The 18,102-nt window shown below is 40.1% G+C and overlaps 1 protein-coding gene across 3 annotated transcripts in view; it reads left to right on the top strand.

Moving 5' to 3' along the window:
- The first annotated feature begins 284 nt into the window (after positions 1-284).
- TMEM63A (transmembrane protein 63A) overlaps positions 285-18,102 on the top strand; it is a 34,502-nt gene continuing 16,684 nt past the window's right edge. For 2 of the 3 annotated variants that reach the window (XM_030236061.2, XM_030236058.2), the window contains exons 1-14: positions 285-381; positions 1,278-1,601; positions 2,313-2,509; positions 4,355-4,434; positions 5,894-5,957; positions 7,179-7,216; positions 8,374-8,516; positions 10,949-11,000; positions 12,153-12,261; positions 12,637-12,707; positions 13,416-13,496; positions 14,129-14,252; positions 14,603-14,736; positions 16,948-17,085. In XM_030236061.2, coding sequence (XP_030091921.2) covers positions 2,324-2,509; positions 4,355-4,434; positions 5,894-5,957; positions 7,179-7,216; positions 8,374-8,516; positions 10,949-11,000; positions 12,153-12,261; positions 12,637-12,707; positions 13,416-13,496; positions 14,129-14,252; positions 14,603-14,736; positions 16,948-17,085 — 1,220 coding nt within the window. In that variant the 5' untranslated portion in view covers positions 285-381; positions 1,278-1,601; positions 2,313-2,323. Of the gene's footprint in view, positions 458-1,277; positions 1,602-2,312; positions 2,510-4,354; positions 4,435-5,893; positions 5,958-7,178; positions 7,217-8,373; positions 8,517-10,948; positions 11,001-12,152; positions 12,262-12,636; positions 12,708-13,415; positions 13,497-14,128; positions 14,253-14,602; positions 14,737-16,947; positions 17,086-18,102 lie in introns of all 3 variants that reach the window. The other variant, XM_050972427.1, reaches the window with a different exon arrangement.

Below are 18,102 nucleotides of genomic sequence, written 5' to 3'. Positions count from 1 at the left end.
GCGGCCCTGTCCCGGCAGGGTTGGTACTGTCCCGGCAGGGGTGGCACTGTCCCGGCAGGGGTGGCACTGTCCCGGCCGGAGCGGCCCTGTCCCGGCAGGGGTGGCACTGTCCCGGCCGGAGCGGCCCTGTCCCGGCAGAGTTAGCACTGTCCCGGCAGGGTTAGCCCTGTCCCGGCAGGGGTGGCACTGTCCCGGCGGGGAGAGCGGCACTGTCCCGGCGGGGGTGGCCCTATCCCGGCAGGGGATAGTGGCTCTGTCCCGGCAGGAGAGGCCTGTGGGGGGAGCGCTGACAGAGCGCCGCGCGCGCATGCGCAGACGCCGGGACTTGTTGCCGGCGCTCGCAACTCCGGGGCCGGGCCGGGCACCGGGACCGCCCGTGAGGTGACGGGGAGGGAGGGCAGGGAAGCGAAAGGCAGAGAAGGGAAGGGCGGGGGTAGGAGAGGCCGCCTAGGCGCAGGTAAGGGAGGGAGGGCGGGAGCGGCGCAGTGTGGGGCCGCGGGGAGAGGAGTGGGCGACGTGAGCGCGGCCCCCCCTCAGCGGGACCTCCCCTCAGCGGGGTCGGGGCGGGCAGCACCGGGAGCGGCGAACCCTCCCCGCGGGGCGCTGAGCCAGCCCACCCCGCTCCGGAGCGGAGGGACCCGCTCCCTCCTCCGGTGGCGAGCCTGGTGCTTCCCAGTATGCTCCTGAGGAAGCCGGTCCCGCCCGCCGCGGCTCCACGTCCCTGGCGGAGCCGGGAGCGCGCGGGGCTCCCAGAGCCTCACGGGACCCGGCTCCTGTTCCTGGAGCCCGTCCGGGGCTCCCTGGGCTCCTGCGGCTCAACCCCACCCGTGGGAGGTCTTCCCCTGACCTGTATCTGCCTGGCAGCTGGCTTGTTTAAAAAGATCAGCTTTAGAGAATTGGAAGCAGGGTCTGATAAATCCAGTGTGTTGCTTAGAGTTTAGCGTGCAGGCTTGTGCTGAAGATTCCCCAAGGCTCCTCAAAAATGCTTTATTTTCCGGCAGCACTAAATTTCAGCCCGTAGAAAGCAAGGATAGAGTCACGGCACAACTTTTATGGGCGTTGTTGGAGTTTTTTCCTTTCTCTCTCTTTTTTTTTTTTTTTTTTTTTTTAATCCTGTGATGAAACACATTAGCTGAGACAAAATTTCTTCCTCGTGTCGCGCTGCCCAGCACTTAGCAAATGCTGTTTTGAGAGGAGTACTCTCCACGCTGTTTTCCCGCTGTTTAAAAGGAGAATATTTAGTTATTTGTATTTTTTGTTGTTTGTTTCGTTTTCAGCATCTCGTCAGAGACATGTGCGTTCCTGTTAGAGGCAAAACATCCCGAAAGTAGCGGCCCTGGACCTGTGCGATGAGGACCTAGAATATTTGCTTTTGAAGGATTGTTTTTTCGGAGAGAGGTTTCTCTGTGAATTTATCAATCAGGAGTGTGTTCTGCATGAAGCAATACTTGGGAATCAGCAAGTAAATAAGATCCAAGAAAGGAAATGTTTGAAGTGGAAAGCCCCAAAATAAACGAGCAATTGCCTGCACTGATAAAAAGAACTCTGTATCAATAGCCAAATCTCGTGCATTCTTGTATGGTACTACGTTATCTGATCAGGTCAGTTGACTAAAATGAGGTAGATGTCTGTTCTCTGAGAAATACTCTTTGTTCTTTCTTGTTTGTGACATACAATAATTGGCCAGCTGTGCTGGCCTTCGAGCTGAATTATTTTGAAAAAGCAAAATCACCCAATATTCCAAGAACAGAAAGAAACGTGTATTTGTGTAGTGGTTCTTTTCTGTGGAATTAGTGGTTAGAGTTTGTTAATGATCTCAAGATTTTGACATTTAAATACAAAGTTCACAAGCTGGTGCATTCACACATGCTCATCAACTGGGAACAAAATTTTCAAACTGCTGTTATTGGAATATTTAATGCCCTGTGTGTTTCCTAGAATCACAGTCCAGGCTGGAATAAGAAGTTAGAAGTTCTAGATTAAATTATAGGCAAGTTTTTTTGGGGAGAGATCTTCTGGAGTTATCCTCAGATTTCTGTAAGAGAATGTGGTTCAGTAGATGTCTGGAATTCTTGTCTAGGCACTGCTGGTAGCTGAACCTGCCAGTTATTGCAAAACATCTCACATATGAAGTGAAGAGATGGTCAAAGGCACCTTCTTTTCCAAAGTACTTCTCTAGCTGCATCTTCCTGCACTTTTTATACTTGTAATATTAGTATATATCACTAATACCAACCAGGCTTTTCACAAGTTGGTTTCACCTTTTATTTTCTTTCTTTTCTTTTTTTTTTTTTTTTTTTTGTCTTTTAAAGGGATAGACAAAATGAACCCTTTCTATTTTCTGGGTTTTGGACATTCTCATCTAGGCATCTTTGGGAACAGGAGTGATCCTTTCAACAGAACAAATGAGACTTACTGCTACAGCACTGCCCAGGGCAGCACAGTGCTCCAAGGAGTAACTTTTGGTGGAATCCCAACTGTCCTGCTGCTTGATGTAACCTTCTTTTTTGTAAGCCCAGTTTTCTATTTCTTGTATTGAAAGTACTTCTGACCTTCTCAAATGTGAGATTTTCTTCTGAATTCTCTTATTTATCGTGTTGGAATTTGGTTTCTGAGAATGTTCAGAATAAGAAATGAGTTGAGGCCATGCTGGGAATATCAAAGCACTTTTCAGGTGTTGGTAAATGTTTGCACAGAGATGGGATGGTGGTGTCACTGTATGTTGGATGTGTAGATGTAGGGAGAGTGCAGTTTTACAGGATCTGTTTGTGGGGGTAGTGAATTTTGTGGTTGCAGCTCAAATTTTCATGTTTTCCATGTTTTTTCATGAAAAGCCAGCTTTTTAAAATTAGATTTTCTGAAGCTGTAGATGAAGATGAGATAATGTACTGACCAACTCAGTCCTGATAAAAGGTGGAATATGATTAGTTGCTATCTGGGGGCTCCAGGACAGGCCTGAAACTACCCTAAAAGTTGTGGTTATTTTTGTAAGCTTGGTCTAGGTGGCCTTCAACCACCAGAAACAGGGCTGCAGACCTGAAAATTGGCCTGAGAAGAGGGTCTGTGGTAGTAAAATAGACAAAAAGGAAAAGTTTCTGAGTTCTAGAAGTCTGCTGTAAAGAAACTTAAAAATACCTGTGCTCTGAGCTGGCCATTCTGTAAGAATGTAGAGGATATTCCTCAAAGTTATATAGTGGCATTCTTTGCTGGTTTGCTTGTTGATTTGGTGTGTGCTACCATAAATCCATTTTCTGAGGATTTACAGTGTTTACAGTTTTGTGTCACCAATGGCACAGCATTTAATAAGATTCACTTGAAGTGTTTGCTTTTTTTTTTTTTTAAAGCTGTGGCTCAGTTTTAAGACACTGAGTCTGCTTTTGAGTTCCCTGCTGTTGAACTCTGCACTCAAGCAGGGCTAGGTAGAGAGCTGGGTGCAGTGCAGAAGACTCCTCTTCTCTTCAAGTACAAAGTACTGAAAATTATCTTTCAACTCCTGTATTCTTATTTTCATGATATTTTTACCGCATATCCTTTTAGTAACTGTCAGTTGATGGGTTTCTGATGTGTTATTTCTAGGCTGGTTTCCAAAGGAAGTGAGGTTTATATTTTTCATTTTCTTCCCATATTTATCTGGCAGTCCTGCCTAATAACTGGAGAATACTACAGCCAATTTCAACCCGAGTTGTGAAGAATCTAGAGAACTTTCCTGCTTGCACCAAGTTTAATGACCAGGTGAAGGAGGAAGATCTAAATTAATCCTCCCTGTTAGGAGGAAGGCTCTCATAAGAAGGTTATATTAATTGTGAAATGTGGAAATGAGCTGTGTAATCTTGACACGGAGATGATCTAGACATGTATCCTGGCTGGCCAGTCAGTATTTGAAACCAGTAAATTATATCACTCACACCACTTTCCAGCCAAACAGGTTGCTCAGAATAAGAGATTCCATGGGATGGAGGAGGAACCAGAAAGTGAGGGTGTATGCTACATATGCATAGAAAACAGGCCTTGTCACTTCATTGCTTTCTGCAGAGCAACTTATTTAAAAAAAAAAGAAAAGAAAAGAAATGAAGCTATGAAATACTCAGTGATGGAGCTTTTTTCTTGTTTTCTTTGTCTCTTTCAAAAAGGGAAAATACAGGGGGCAGATTAAAAATACATTGCAGAGATCAGATATAGATAGTTTTGCTCCCAGACAAGTTGGTCTGTAGCATGGCCACCACTGAGTTGGCTGGCATATGAAAATTGATTTATGAGCTAGGACAGCATTTTTTGTCAGTTCTTACACACCTAAGAATGATTATTTTGAAATGGGAAAAAGAAATATTTTAATGTCTTCTTTTTTATTTTCTAGATTTTAATATTACTGTTTTCCATTATAAGAAAGAGATTCTGGGACTATGGTCGTGTTGCTCTGGTGTCAGAAGTTGAAAGGTAAAAAAGATATGCAATCAGACTGACTGAATCATTTGGGGAGTGGGGAGGAATGTAAAGTAAAAGTGGCTTATATTAGGTGCATTTATATCAATTAGATATGCTTGTAATCATTTGCACATGTTTGTTAAAAGTGCCCTCACACTGCTTTGTGTGAATACATCGCCCTCAGAGAGTTATTGTCCATGGTTTCAGCCATAAGTCCTGTGTTTCCATTGCCTTGGATTTCATGCTACAGCTGTGGGTTAAGGAAGTGGAGGAAAGGAAAGAGGCTGCTTGTCTGCTGACATGCTGCACATTGATGTTTGCAGTGTGCTTCTGTACAGAGGGATATTCACCATTCTGTTTATCTTGGCTCAAGCCCAGTGTATTCCCAGAGCTCCCTGCACAGCCCATGGCACAAAATCTCCCAAGGGTTCAAAAATAAAAACTGACTTTTGCAGGTTTCTGAAATCCTTCACCGATTTGTAGTAATATTTCAAATGATTATTTCATTTCTTTTTTAATATAGGATGATATGTTGGGATGCTTAAAATCCAAGCTCTCTGTGTGTGAAGTGGGGGAACTTTTAACAGCAAGCCTCTTCCTGGTGCAATCAAATTGTGGTAAATTCACAACTGAGCAACTGGAAAGAACTCAAACCCTGTTTTTAGGTGTAACCTATGGACAGTTGTGAAAGATAGATGATGTAAAATAGAATGAGCAATAACTGAGAAGGCTTAATCCAGCTGGCTGAGGCAGCAGTCATGAAGGTGCTTTGGTACTAGGCTGTGGAGGCATGGGACCAACAGGCTGGAGCAGACTCCCAGGAGCCTGTGTTTTTGTCCTGATGGACTGTGAGCTGAGCCTGCTGGCCAAAATTACAGAGACACCCAGGAAAACACTCCATTCTAACAGGTTACTACCTGTTATTACCATTGCAACATTTCTTTTTAGCAACAAACTGAAAACAGGCACTCTGCTACTTTTGAGGGCTACAGAGTTTCTAAATGTTTCTAGCCTTGCTACATGACTGTTTGTGTGAGGAGGTGCCTTTGCAGGGATTTAGTTGCAACGAGAAATTGTGAGTAATGGCTGTACCATAAAGGAAGAAAAGTAGAGGGAAAAGAAGCGATGTCTTGTAGTGAGGAAGATCCAAACAGGAAGGCAGTTTGCAAATCTGCTCCTGGCTAGGCTCCCAAACCTGTGTTGCATTCTGTTACATCACTGTAGCTTTAATATCCTGATAAAATGTTATTTTCTTTCAAGTTCAGTTGTGCTCACATGTCCTGTTCATCAGGAGACATACAAAGTTACTATAATCAGGCATGTGCTGCAGAGTGAAAACCACAGCTTTAATAAGTGAAAGAGTGTGTTTGTACTGCATTTCTTAGTCAGAATTGTTGAAGTTGAAATAATTCTGTTAAACTCTATCATCTGTTGTTAAAGATACTTTAAAGCATCAATTTATGTGTTATAGTGAATCAAGATATAACCGGTTGTCAACATCATCATCAGTACCTGAAGATCTTGAATATGATAAGGTAAATATTCCAGAGTTCTGATACTACTTTCTGAATGGGATCTGCTGGAATTTGCCATTCCATCTAGTTCAGTGAACCATCATTAAACTGGAAGTTGATCTCTATGCAAAAATTAATGCATTGTTAACTGTGTTTTTATAGAACCATGCATAATCTCTGTTTCCTGACAAACTATTGCCATATCATAAACCCAGTATCTTGTGTCATTATTTCTAAGTCTGGTTTGTTGTTGGTTTTCTTTTTTTTAATTTAGAGAGGGACTATATGTTATTGTTTCAAAGGGGGAGGGGAGAGTGAAAAAAAGACTGGTAGATAATTTGTACTGGGATAACAGTTCAAAAAGTGACATTGAGTTCACATTGCAAATAATACCTAGTTGTTCTTCACAGTACATTATTTTCCTCACAGTGTTGAGAAAACTGGATGCAAGTGTGAGGCTAATAATAATGTTATGCACTCTCAATTATCAAAATGGTTTGTAGTGGAGGGTAATATTTTGGCCAATAACTGGCTCCCTCCATGGTCTTTCTAAAGTTTTTGAATTGGTACACCCCAATAATTTTGTGTTGCAACTTCAGAATGAGCCATGCAAGAGTTGTCCAGTGGTTGCATCCTAAGTTTTCAACATTTTATATATACATGCATCAACTTAATATCTAGCCTTGCAATTAATTATTTGTGTGAGCATCAAAAGCATACTAGTGTTTGATCAGGATTGCTCTGCTATTTGTGTACTTTACTTCATCTTTTTAAAACCCTAAAGCAACTTTAGCTGTTGAGTAACACGTTGTCCTAGGTTGACTATATGATGCTTTTATCCCAAATCGTCTTGTTCTGTTTATGCTGCATAGTAAGTTTTGCACCTTTAAGACATAGTCTATTTAGTTGGATAATGTTCACTTGAAAGAGGAGCCCTTTGAGAGAGAAGGGGGGTTTCTGAGCCATAGTGGGATGCTCAGTGAGATGTGAATTCTGCTATCCAGTTTCATTGGGGGATTTGTAAACCTATATAAGAAGCCCTTCTTTTAATGTAGTCATGGCAGTGGTTTTTACTAGCATTTAACTGATTAACTTGTCTTAGTCCCTTGTATTTCAGAGCAACAAGCTACCAGCTTTTTAGCTAAGAGGTTGTCTTAATTGGATGGATTAGACTCTATTGTTTGTATGTCAGCTTCTAAAAACTTCTTTTTAAAATTTTATTTTATTTTATTTTATTTATAGGGTTTTTGTTCTTGGATTACAGCTGCTTTTCGGATGCAGTAAGTATATGAAACAGAAATAGTGAGCTGTGGTTTGCTTTGATCTTTTTTAATTTAGAAAGGTGGCTTGCATTCCAAAATTTTGGGGGTTATTTTTCCATTTGAGTAGATAGAGTTTTAATACAAGCACTGATACAGGTGCTTCTGGTTGGTTGAAAAAAAGGAAGTGAAAGCAAGGTCAACTTATGGAAATACTTTTTCAAGATACAGTTGTCCTGCTCAAAGCCCAGGGACCTCCCAATCTTGGGACAGTGTGTGAATCTGAGTGAATCGAAAGCATTATATTGGTTCAGAGCTAATAATTACACTCTAGGATTTTACTCGTCAAAGAGTACCTTATGAGTGTTCCCCTATTTGAAGCCAGTAGGGCCCCAGGCAGGCAGTGGGATTTCCCTGCAAGGGTTTCTGTGGAGAACTGGTGATTTACTAGGGGGGATGGATTGACTAACTAGGGAAAGTCCATCCCAGTGTGTCCTGGAAACTGAATGTTAGACATGTGATGTGTGTTCTTTATGTCTCTTGGGGCTTAGTAGATCATGATTTTAAAAATCAATTTCTAGTTTGGATACATTGAAATATGAAAGGGATGGGGGTTAAGCCTGTCCTTCATTTTTGCTAGTTCAGTTCCTTCCTTTTCTAAGTTCTCCTATTCTGATGATCTAATCTGCTGACAGTGGAAAGATGGTGAGAGTTCATTCCAAAGCCTTTTATATCTCCTGTTAGCTGGGTGTCATAAAAGTGAGGTGGTTGTGTTGTAATTTTCCTCCCAGGGAGCCTTTAAGCAGATGAGTGGATACTGTCACTGATCTTAATTTGGAGAGCTAGGCTTGTGACTGGCATAAAGCAGGAGGTCACAGCATCACAGCAAAAGACTTTGTCCTCTTCTAGTCCAAAAGAATTTGGATTCATATTTGTTCTTCAGATTATTGCTTCAATTTTAAATCCCCTAGTGTTAAGTTTTGTGTAGTGGCATTGCACAAGAAAAACACACTTTTGGCACCTGAATTTACACATGAAAGAACACAGCCATTTTGAAAGCCAGTAGGGATTGATGGGAAGGGGGATGTCCCTGAGTAGACTGAGGATTTCATGTATGTTCATAAACCACTCCCAAGAAGATTCAGTAAGCTGACCATGTGCTTTTCTGGCTGATGCAGTGATGATGAGATTCACGAGAGGTGTGGGGAAGATGCCATCCATTACCTCGCCTTCCAGCGGCACATCATCTGCTTGCTGATTGCCATCAGCATTTTGTCTGTGTGTGTGATATTGCCTGTCAATCTCTCAGGTGATCTGCTTGGTAAGAATTTCTTATTTTGTATTCTTAGAACAGTTCTTTATTTTATATAATAGCAAAAACTCTTTGAATTTTTTTTTTTTTTTTTTTTTTGGTGAAGTTTATAAGGTGGTGTTTTAACCACTCTAGTGGGTTGACTCTGGCTGGATGCCATCTTCACAAACTGCTGCACCCTAAGTCACTCTTCTGCAGGGTGCTGTCCTTCATGCACAGTGTGAGTCCCCCGCAGGGTCACAAGTCCCACCAGGAGACTTGCTCCACCACGGGCTCCTCTTTCCACAGGTCTACTGGTCTCTGCCAGGACCCTCCTCCAGCACAGGCCACCCACAGGATTGCAGGCTCCTCTCAGGCATCCACCTTCCCCAGTGTGGGTCTTCTCCATGGGCTGCAGGTGGATATCTGCATTCCCATGGTTCTGCACCATGGGCTGCAGGGAAACCTCAGCTCTGGTGCCTGAAGCACCTCCTGCCCTTCCTTCTGCACTGACCTTGGGGTCTGCAGAGTTGTTCCTCTTACATATTCTCACTCTGCTCTTCTCTGTCTGCAGTTAGATCTGCACAGTAACTTTTTTCTTCTGAAATATGTTATCATGGAAGTATTAGTATGATTCCTAATTGGCTTGGCCTCAGCCAGCTGTGGGTCTGTCCTGGAGCTGTCTGGAATTGGCTGTTTTGGACATGGTGGAAGCTTCTGGCAGCTTCTCACAGAATCCACCCCTATAGCCCCCCCTGTTACCTAAACCTGGCCACACAAACCCAACACCCCCCTCAGTCTGATGTGAAATTTGTGTGATTGTAGGGGGCTCTTTAAACAGTTGTCAGAAACAAGATTGCAGACCTCCTGCAGACAAGACTTAGATGACAAGACTTAAAAAGGCTCAAAGCAGGATTAACTTTACCTCTTAACTGGGGTTGATCATTACGGTTTTTATTGGTGGTGATTGTCAACGGAAAACATCTTCACAGCTGAGAAATCTTTTTCTAGTATGCAGACTGAACCTCTTTTGTGTCAATCAATTTAAAATATATTTTTTATCTGTCACTAGAGTTAATAGATTATTCTTTTCCTCTTTACAAAATCCTTGTAGCTGCTTGAGAATGATAAACATTTTTTATCTGCTTTTTCCTCTTTCTCATAAACAAACCGGTTAATTTGGTCTTTAATGAGAAATATTTTCCATTTGGCTGATCATAAAAACACCAGCCATGCCTTGAATTTTTATTTGGCTACGCTGCCTGCCATTGTTCCTTTATGTCTTGGTTTGTGTCTCAAAATTGGACAAATCTTGCAGAGACTTTGTCAATGCTGACTAGATAAAGTTCATTTCATGTTTCTTGCAGTCTAGTCCTCATTATGTCTTCCAGTGTGGCACCTGCAGTGTCCTCTAGTCTGCCCTTCAGTTTACTGGTGGGAAACCTGAGTTCTTTGAGTGAGATCTCTGTTAAACTCTCTTTATACATTCTTCCATTTTTTATTATGAGCCCTTTTCATGCTTGACTTTGTATCAGTCTCCTCAATATCGTGTTTAAAGTGTTGCTCATGGATTTTAAGAACCTTGTGACATAGCTCTTGTCTGTAATAAGATACATTGTACCTTTTCCTTTTTGTATTGTTTACCTTTGGAACTTCCATCTTTGAGCTCCCTTTTATGAGCTCTTTCTTGGCAATTCTCTTGTTATATTAAAATGAGCTTTTTATTTAAGCAGGACAATATAGCCTGTTTTTCTGCATTAACCTTTGTGAGTTTAGGAAATACAGCAGAAACCAAATCTTTAGTATCTCTCCCTTCACTGTAAGCTGATTTTGTGCATTTGCAGTTCTTTCAGTTTTGATGACTTAACTTGCAATGTGGTTTAACAGTCTGGGCAGGAAGGATTGTTTAGCTTTCTAGATACACTGAACTCCTTTTCCTTTGTGATCATTTGCTCAATTTTCCCTCACTTGCATTATAATTTTTTTAAGTACTTGATAGTCTATTGAAATAATGTCATGTAAACCCATTTTTGACCTTACCAAGGTTGTCAGCACTGTTTTGTCAACACTGAATTAATGAGGCTTAAAAGCCTGAGATAAGAAATCAGTTAAGATGAAAGAAAAATGTGAAGGAAATATGTTCAATCCCTAAGCAATATTGTTAATGGACGTGAAGGAAGATTGGAGGGAGAAAGAGAACTGCTTCAAAGATCTAGTGGTATAGATTTTTAAAACACTCAACTGTTTTTCTTGATGACTTGAATGTGGTGTAATCTAGGGGTGTTTTTTCCAACTTTAAAACACAGGACAGAGTAAACCAGCATTGATTATGATTATAAATCTTTTTATCAATGAACTTGCTCAGCATTAAAAGGAAATATATCAACTTCTTTAAAAAATAGAATAAAAGATGACTTTCTGTTGCACCAGTTAATTTCCCTACTTGTTCTTGTTCTTTTTAGATAAAGATCCCTATAGTTTTGGAAGAACAACTATAGTAAATTTACAAACCAGGTGAGTCTTGCAGAGTCCCTCTACGCTGATGTCTGTTTCCTGCCATGGTCTCTAAACACAAGAATTGGTATTGCAGCATGGCTCATGGGGTTGGAATAACTTAATCCCTGTCTGTCAACTGAAACTGGGGTATGTTCTGCTTCAGGCAGTGCACTTGCAGTACTGATAAGAAATCCTGAGGCTGGGTTTCTGGTCTCCCAGCTCTCACTTCTTACACCACATGTTTCTCTTGGCTAATGACTGCACACCCAGTGATATTCTTTTCAGAAATTTCCCCATTAAAGCAAACCATGCTTCAGAAGGAATGTAAAGCTGATAGCTTTTCTGGAATGTACAGCTGGATGATTTGAATTCCCTTACATTAGATTTATGTGTGTGCATATCTCTCCCATCAGAGGTTACAATTAAAATTACTTCAATGTGTTTTAAAAAGTGTGTAAAATAGTTAAAGTGCAAAGCTGCGCAAATCTTCTGATTTATTCTTGATCAATCCACATCTATCCCTGGCTCTATGCATAGTAGAATTTCTGTTTTGTTTAACCATGTTATGAAACCAAGCAGATAATGTGGATTATTTACTTTTTGGATTTTTTAATCTGTAAAATAGGTTCCTGTATTTTAGTTTAATTACAATTATTAATGCTCTTCACAAAACTGAAGAGCTGTTCATAGAACAGAGCTTCTGTAAGCTTTGAAGAAGGAGCTATCAGAAGAGCAGGATTTACTCCCTATACGATGCTGTTTTCAATTTGAGTAAGGATTGTGTTCAAGGAGAGTTTAATTATGCACTCAGCACAGTAAATAATAAAGTAAATAACAAAAATTTTGGCAAATAGCATCATATGTCATATATATATCATATATATCATATATCTGAATGAGAAAGTAAAAGCTAAACACTGCCTAAATATGTCCATGTCATGGAGCATCTGTTTTCTTTTTAGCTCCATGACCCATAGAATTTTATGAGAAGCAAATAATCCTGTTGGCTGTCCAAGGCATCTGCATAGGTGTGACTGACTACCAGTAGCTGCCTTTTCCCTTGTTTTGTGTTCAGTGAGAGGTTTTGATCTGAGTATCATTCTGATGGCTGCTTGTATCAGGTGGACAATTGGCTCTTCCTGTTTCTCATATTTCTGTTTTGTCTGACAGCAATAATCTGCTTTGGCTGCACACAGTTTTTGCTGTTGTTTACCTGATTCTGACTGTTGTCTTCATGAGACATCACATGAAGTATGTCACATATAAAGAAGAAAACATAGTAAGTGTCTGTATTGGAATAATAAAAAGTGTATTTGCCAATGGATAATGCTAAAAAACAAATTGCTAAGGTGCCTCCTCCATGCTAGAATGTGACATAAAAGTGAAGGAATTGACTGAAAGCAATGCTCTACTGAGTAAATTGTGAAAATGGATGGATAGAAGGGTTTGGGGAGGGATTTGTGAAATTTTGCTGTAACCTATTACCAGCATAGAAGGTGCTATCTTAAATAGATGAGCTCCCACCAAAATCAGAATTACCTACCTTTCTCCCACTCTACTACACAGCTAATTGTGCTGTGTTTTGGCCTTCTTTATATTGTTTTATCTTTTTTAATGTATTTTATGAAAATGTAACTTTCATCTTCTCTCCCAGGTTAAGTGCACATTGTTCATAACTGGTCTTCCAAAAAATGCAAGTGAAGAGATAGTGCAAAACCATTTCACGTAAGTTCCACACTTGACTGATAACATTGGAGTCATGGAATGGTTTGGGTTGGAAGGGACCTTAAAGAACATCAAGTTCCAATTCTCTGCCATGGACAGGGACACCTTCCACTAGACCAGGTTGCTCAGAGCCCTATCCAACATGAACACTTTCAGGTATGGGGCATCCACAGCTTCTCTGAGTGACCTGTTCCAGGGCCTCACTACCCTCACACTGAAGAAGTTCCTCCTAATATCTAATCTAAACCTATTTTCCTTTTGTTTGAAGTCATTCTCCCTTATCCTGTCAATACATGCCCTTGTAAAAAGTTTCTTTCCATCTTTGTTTAGGAATAGGAGATGTAAAATTGTTCTGGTAGTTTTCCCTGCCCAAGCAGATAAGTTTTTTGAATTTTACACTGTTTAAAATTCAGAAAAGACTATATTTCAGTCAAGTTAGTTAACTGTTCTTAAAATCAGAATTTAGGAAAGTGTCTGTGTATCCACACTTTCCACTCATGCCTCCACACAACTTTTACTTGGAATAAAGCTGTGCATCTCACGTTAAGTAACTTCCAATGACTGTCTGTGCAAGTCTCTGCTCTCTGATACCTCATTCAGAAATGAAATGAGTGATGAGATGTCAGTTAGGTACCAGTGCTGCTCTTTGAAACAGTTTCTTCACTGTACTTTCTGTTCTTATTGTTCTCATGTGCTGCTTCCTTTCAGGGATGCCTACCCAACCTGCACTGTGCTGGAGGTCCAGCTGTGTTACGACGTAGCCAGGCTTATTAACCTGTTCAAAAAAAGGTACTTGTTTTTGTAACCCATACAAATTTAGCATAATTCCATTCATGTTTTGCTAGTCCTTAATAAACATGTACCTGCAATACTAACCTGGTGTATCCTAAAGATGGATTCTGTTCTTCAAGTTCTGGTCTGGACTTCAGTTAGATTCAGCTGTGTTTTAGAGGGGTTTATGGGGCTCAGCCCATCTCTTGTTGGTGTGATATGTTGTGCGTTGCCTAAGTTAAGTTTTGACTTGCTGATTTTTTATGTATGTATGTACTTAGTTACTGACAGCAGGCAGTGCACAGTGAAAAACTGGGCTATTGAATAAATAACAGTTAACAGCCCCTTCTTTGGCCAGAGGGGCTGATCCCAGGAGAGACAAGTGTTATCTTCTGGGCTCTCAAGAATAACATTGAGATGTTATTTTTCCTGGAACCTCACTACAAGTGTAGGCTGTATAATGATATTACAGACTTGCAAATAAATTATATAAATAACCAAAATAAACTGCATGTAAATATCTGTGGTGACTGATTAATTTGCTATCAGTCCTTGGCATAATTTTTTTCTCTCAGGGATTATAATCTTTTTAAGCTTGATGTTGATACTGTTTTCTTGCAAAATGTTATGGATGTATTTTTTTTGTGCAGAAAACAGGCAGAAAAAAGCCTGATTTACTATGAACACCTGCATCAGAAGTATGGCAAGAGGGTCCAAATCAACCCTAAGCCATGTGGTCAATTCTGCTGCTGTGAAATGAGAGGATGTGAAAGGGTAAGAGATTTTGTTCTTTTCTAGTTATAGCTAAGTAGGTTATTAGAGGAGTAGAAAATAGTGTTTGTGTCATGTTTCACTGACCTTCAGAAAATTCTTTATTCATTCATAGCTTATCTGCCATGTTCTTGTACTGCATAGAAAAGGAATTCCCTTGAACTTTTGAAATGTAATCTTAGTGCACAAACTGAAGTACAAGCAAATCTTCCAGTTGTCTTTGCCTTGTGACATGATCTGTAACTTGTGGGAGTGGCATGAGGAAGGGTGACTATGGTTTGTGTAAACTGTGTGTTAGTGAGGATATTGGCCATCTGGTACATTGCATCTAACAGCCATCAATCTCCCCACAGGAGGATGCTGTAGATTATTATACCAAACTTAGAAATGAACTTGAGGAAGAATATTCAAAAGAGGAACAAGCTGTTCATAATAACCCACTGGGAATGGCCTTTGTAACATTTCAAGAGAAATCCATGGCAACCTAGTAAGTTTTGTCCATTGTCTGGTTTGCTTTCTTTTTACTAAAATAGTACAACTATCTCTTGTTTATGTTTCTTGTTTGCTTATGTTGGTTCTTCCTTTCTTCTTTTACACCATTCTGTGGATTTGCTCTGCTTTGCTTTCTGGTAAGTTTTTCCATAAACGTGCTTTAGCCTCTATGCTTTGAATGAAGAAATTACCTAAGGGACTAAAAGGCTTGGGACATTTAATGGGATAAAGAGCCTTTCTCTTCTGTGTGGGATCCAGTCCATCAGGGTCGGTTTTTAGGAGGCCAGACTAATTGGTTCTTGAATATGAGTTACTGAAAACTCCATTTCCTACTGTGCAAACGGTCCAATTACCAAACTATCAGAGTGGGTACAAATTACACTGCCAGTTAAGTCATCTCACCAGGGTGGGCTCAGTGAGGGACCTGGCCACAGGTGATAGATACACTTATCCTCTATATCTCTTGTCTGTTGTTATAGATATATGTTTAGACCTAATAGCAGAAGTTGTTTTGTGCTTTTATTCAGTCATTTGCAGAGAAAAATGTGTGTAGCCTCTCATGCTCTGTTGGTACTTTGTAAGCATCTTTTGCTAACACAAAGTGGGTAAAGGGAAGCAGAATAATATTTGTATTGCAACATAACACATTATGCTTTTTTCTGTTCTTAGCCTCTGTAGTTTAAATTGTCTGCAGTCTTTTGGCCTTCAAGTCATGTTAGAGAGACAGTTTTTGAGGCTGTTTTTCAAGGAAGTCCAGCTTGTTGAATTTCTTGCAAGGATTTGGTATATTAGAGAAAGTTTTGCTTGCTACTCTTTCATTGAGTAGTGATTGTGTGATAAAATCTGTCTCCTCTCTTAATTTTGTAATGAAATAACATTTTGAGATGTGAAAATGAAAGAAGAAATAGGCACTGAAGTTCCTTCTCTAGCTGCTGATGTGTTGTGTACAATTTCGGTGGGATAGTCCCTCCTTGAGCAAGAGTTCTAAGTTGGACTGCAGGAATCTCTTTCAGTCATCAAGACCTGAAAATATTTTTTTTTTGGTTTAGTGGTGGACTCCATTCTCTGGGAAATTAAATTATGTGTGAAGCTGAGGCTCCCATCCAATTAGAAAGTTGCTTGGTGTCCTTAGGATTCTCTGCTCTGCAGGGCCCTGAAATAGGATGAGAAAAATAAGACACCAGAAGTGAGGTTCTGGGGGCTCAGGTGGTTGTAGAAGCTTTTTAATGATGGCTAAAACTTGCTCTGTATGTATTTTTAAAAAATAAACTATCAAAGAATAATCAACTGTCTTAAATACTTGCTGCTGCAAGATGCTGGCAGTCTGACATCACTGCTTGAAATCTGGTAAGGAAAAGGTCTGGGGGGTTGAGGGTTGTGTTTGTTAGTTTGGTCTTCTTGTGTGTGGCTCTCTGTCTTTTTTGTGTTAACACCACAATTGAGAAAAAAGCATGTTCACAGATTTTGGAATCACCCCATTTATGTATTATATATATTGTTTCTTGTGCTACTGAAATAAAATATTTTCTGAATGTGTTCCTCACCCTTCTACGGCTCTCCTTTGAGAGAGATCTTTGAGAGATCTTTGATAGCATTTATTCTGGGCATGTTTAAATTTTCTTTAAATATTTTGAGTGTCAGTCAACTCATAATATTGGAAGATAGAATGAAGTACTGTGATTATTTTAGAAGTGGGTGAAAGAGGCTAAAATTTTGAATTGTGAGGACACTAGCATGCTAAAAATTCTTCTGAGAATTGGTACTCAAGGGAAAATTGGCTGGTTTTGATACTAGTGAAAGGGTTAGTGTGCAGTCTCATTTCATTAGTCTACTTTGATTTGAAAACAGCTGTATTATGTAAAGGTGTGTTTAGAAAACTCTGTCTTTTCTCTTTTCCCAATGCTCTCAGGCTTTGATTTATTAATTATTTTTTTAATATGACTCATTGCTGTTGTTCATGTTGGTAAACATTTTAAACCAAGACTACTTTTTATTTCTAACAAAACAGATCTCAGGCCTATGGTAGCAACTGTTTAAATTATGGTCTTTAATGCATAATATGTTACAATGTTGTTTAAGCTCTATCTTGATCACAGTTTATTAAACTTAAAAAAAATACTTTATCACTATTCCCAGACTTTCTCATTATGTATTTAGTATTTTCTGGTGTAAAAAATTGGAAAAATCTTCCTCGTCTTCCTTACAGCATCCTTAAGGACTTCAATGCCTGCAAATGTCAGAGCATTAAGTGTAAAGGAGAACCCCAGCCATCACCCTACAGCAGGGAGCTGTGTGTATCCAGCTGGGAGGTTACATATGCCCCCTACCCTGAGAATATTTGTTGGTAAGGTTCCTGTCTTAGATCCATTTGTTGGTGAGAATGTGGAATTAGAATGGGCACAGGACAAACAGGGATGAGTGTGGGGTTTTTTAACCCTAAACTAAAAGTTTATGTGGTGTTGGAATGTGGCTGATCTGCCTCTTTATTTTCATTACTGGTGTTCTTCATTGACCTTGGGGTCTGTGGGCATTATTGGGGTAATGGACTGGAGTTTTTCTACCCCAAAATTTAAAAAAACCCAATCCTGTTTATATCTGTCCCTTAGTATTTCCTTTTTTTTGAGGCTAGTGCATATCTACTGTAAAGGTCTGAGGGAAGCAACTTGGTTTTAGTGCTGAGTATCCTCAAAATATATACATATTTTTCTAAGTTGCCATGTGATGAGTGTAACTTGGTCCACTCTGTAAATTCTGGTCTGTCTTCTTCCTGTTCTTTTCCTTTTCTCCCCCCTCACCTTGAAGAAGAGGGGCCCAGGGATATGCCAAGTTCACAAGAAGACTTGTCATAATCAGAGTTCTTACTGAACCTCTGTATCCCTGTTTGTTTGTTCTGAATATTTGACTTTGCCTGGTTCTCAAATCATTCCAGTCCTTTTGGCAACCATCTCAAATAACATTTAAGAACTTTACTTGTTTAAAATCTTTAGTTGCTGTTTTAATACGGCAGGAAGGGATGAAGTGTTTGCAAATTTGAAATTTTATTTCAAATCACAATTTTTTGGTAGATTCTGCCTCTGATAGGTACTGTCCTTGCAAAAAATTCTCTGTGTCCTCTCTCTGTCTCTTCTTGTTCCATTTCTGCTAAGTACTTCTGTATTATTGAACAATGGAAGTGTTTCATCCCAAACCTTAACTAGATTAGGTATCGTGTTTGTGTAATGAAAGATTAGACGTGTTCTTGTGCAAGCACAATTTCTAGTATCATTCAAGAGGGGTTGCACAGTTCTTTTTATTTCTAATAGCAACTGGAACTTGTGTGGTGTTTTGTTATATAACTTTGAAAGCTCAGTTTAGAAGAAGC

Source organism: Serinus canaria, chromosome 3 (assembly GCF_022539315.1).
Source record: "Serinus canaria isolate serCan28SL12 chromosome 3, serCan2020, whole genome shotgun sequence".
Classification (NCBI taxonomy): Eukaryota; Metazoa; Chordata; class Aves; order Passeriformes; family Fringillidae; genus Serinus; species Serinus canaria.
This window is presented reverse-complemented; position numbering and strand designations above follow the sequence as displayed.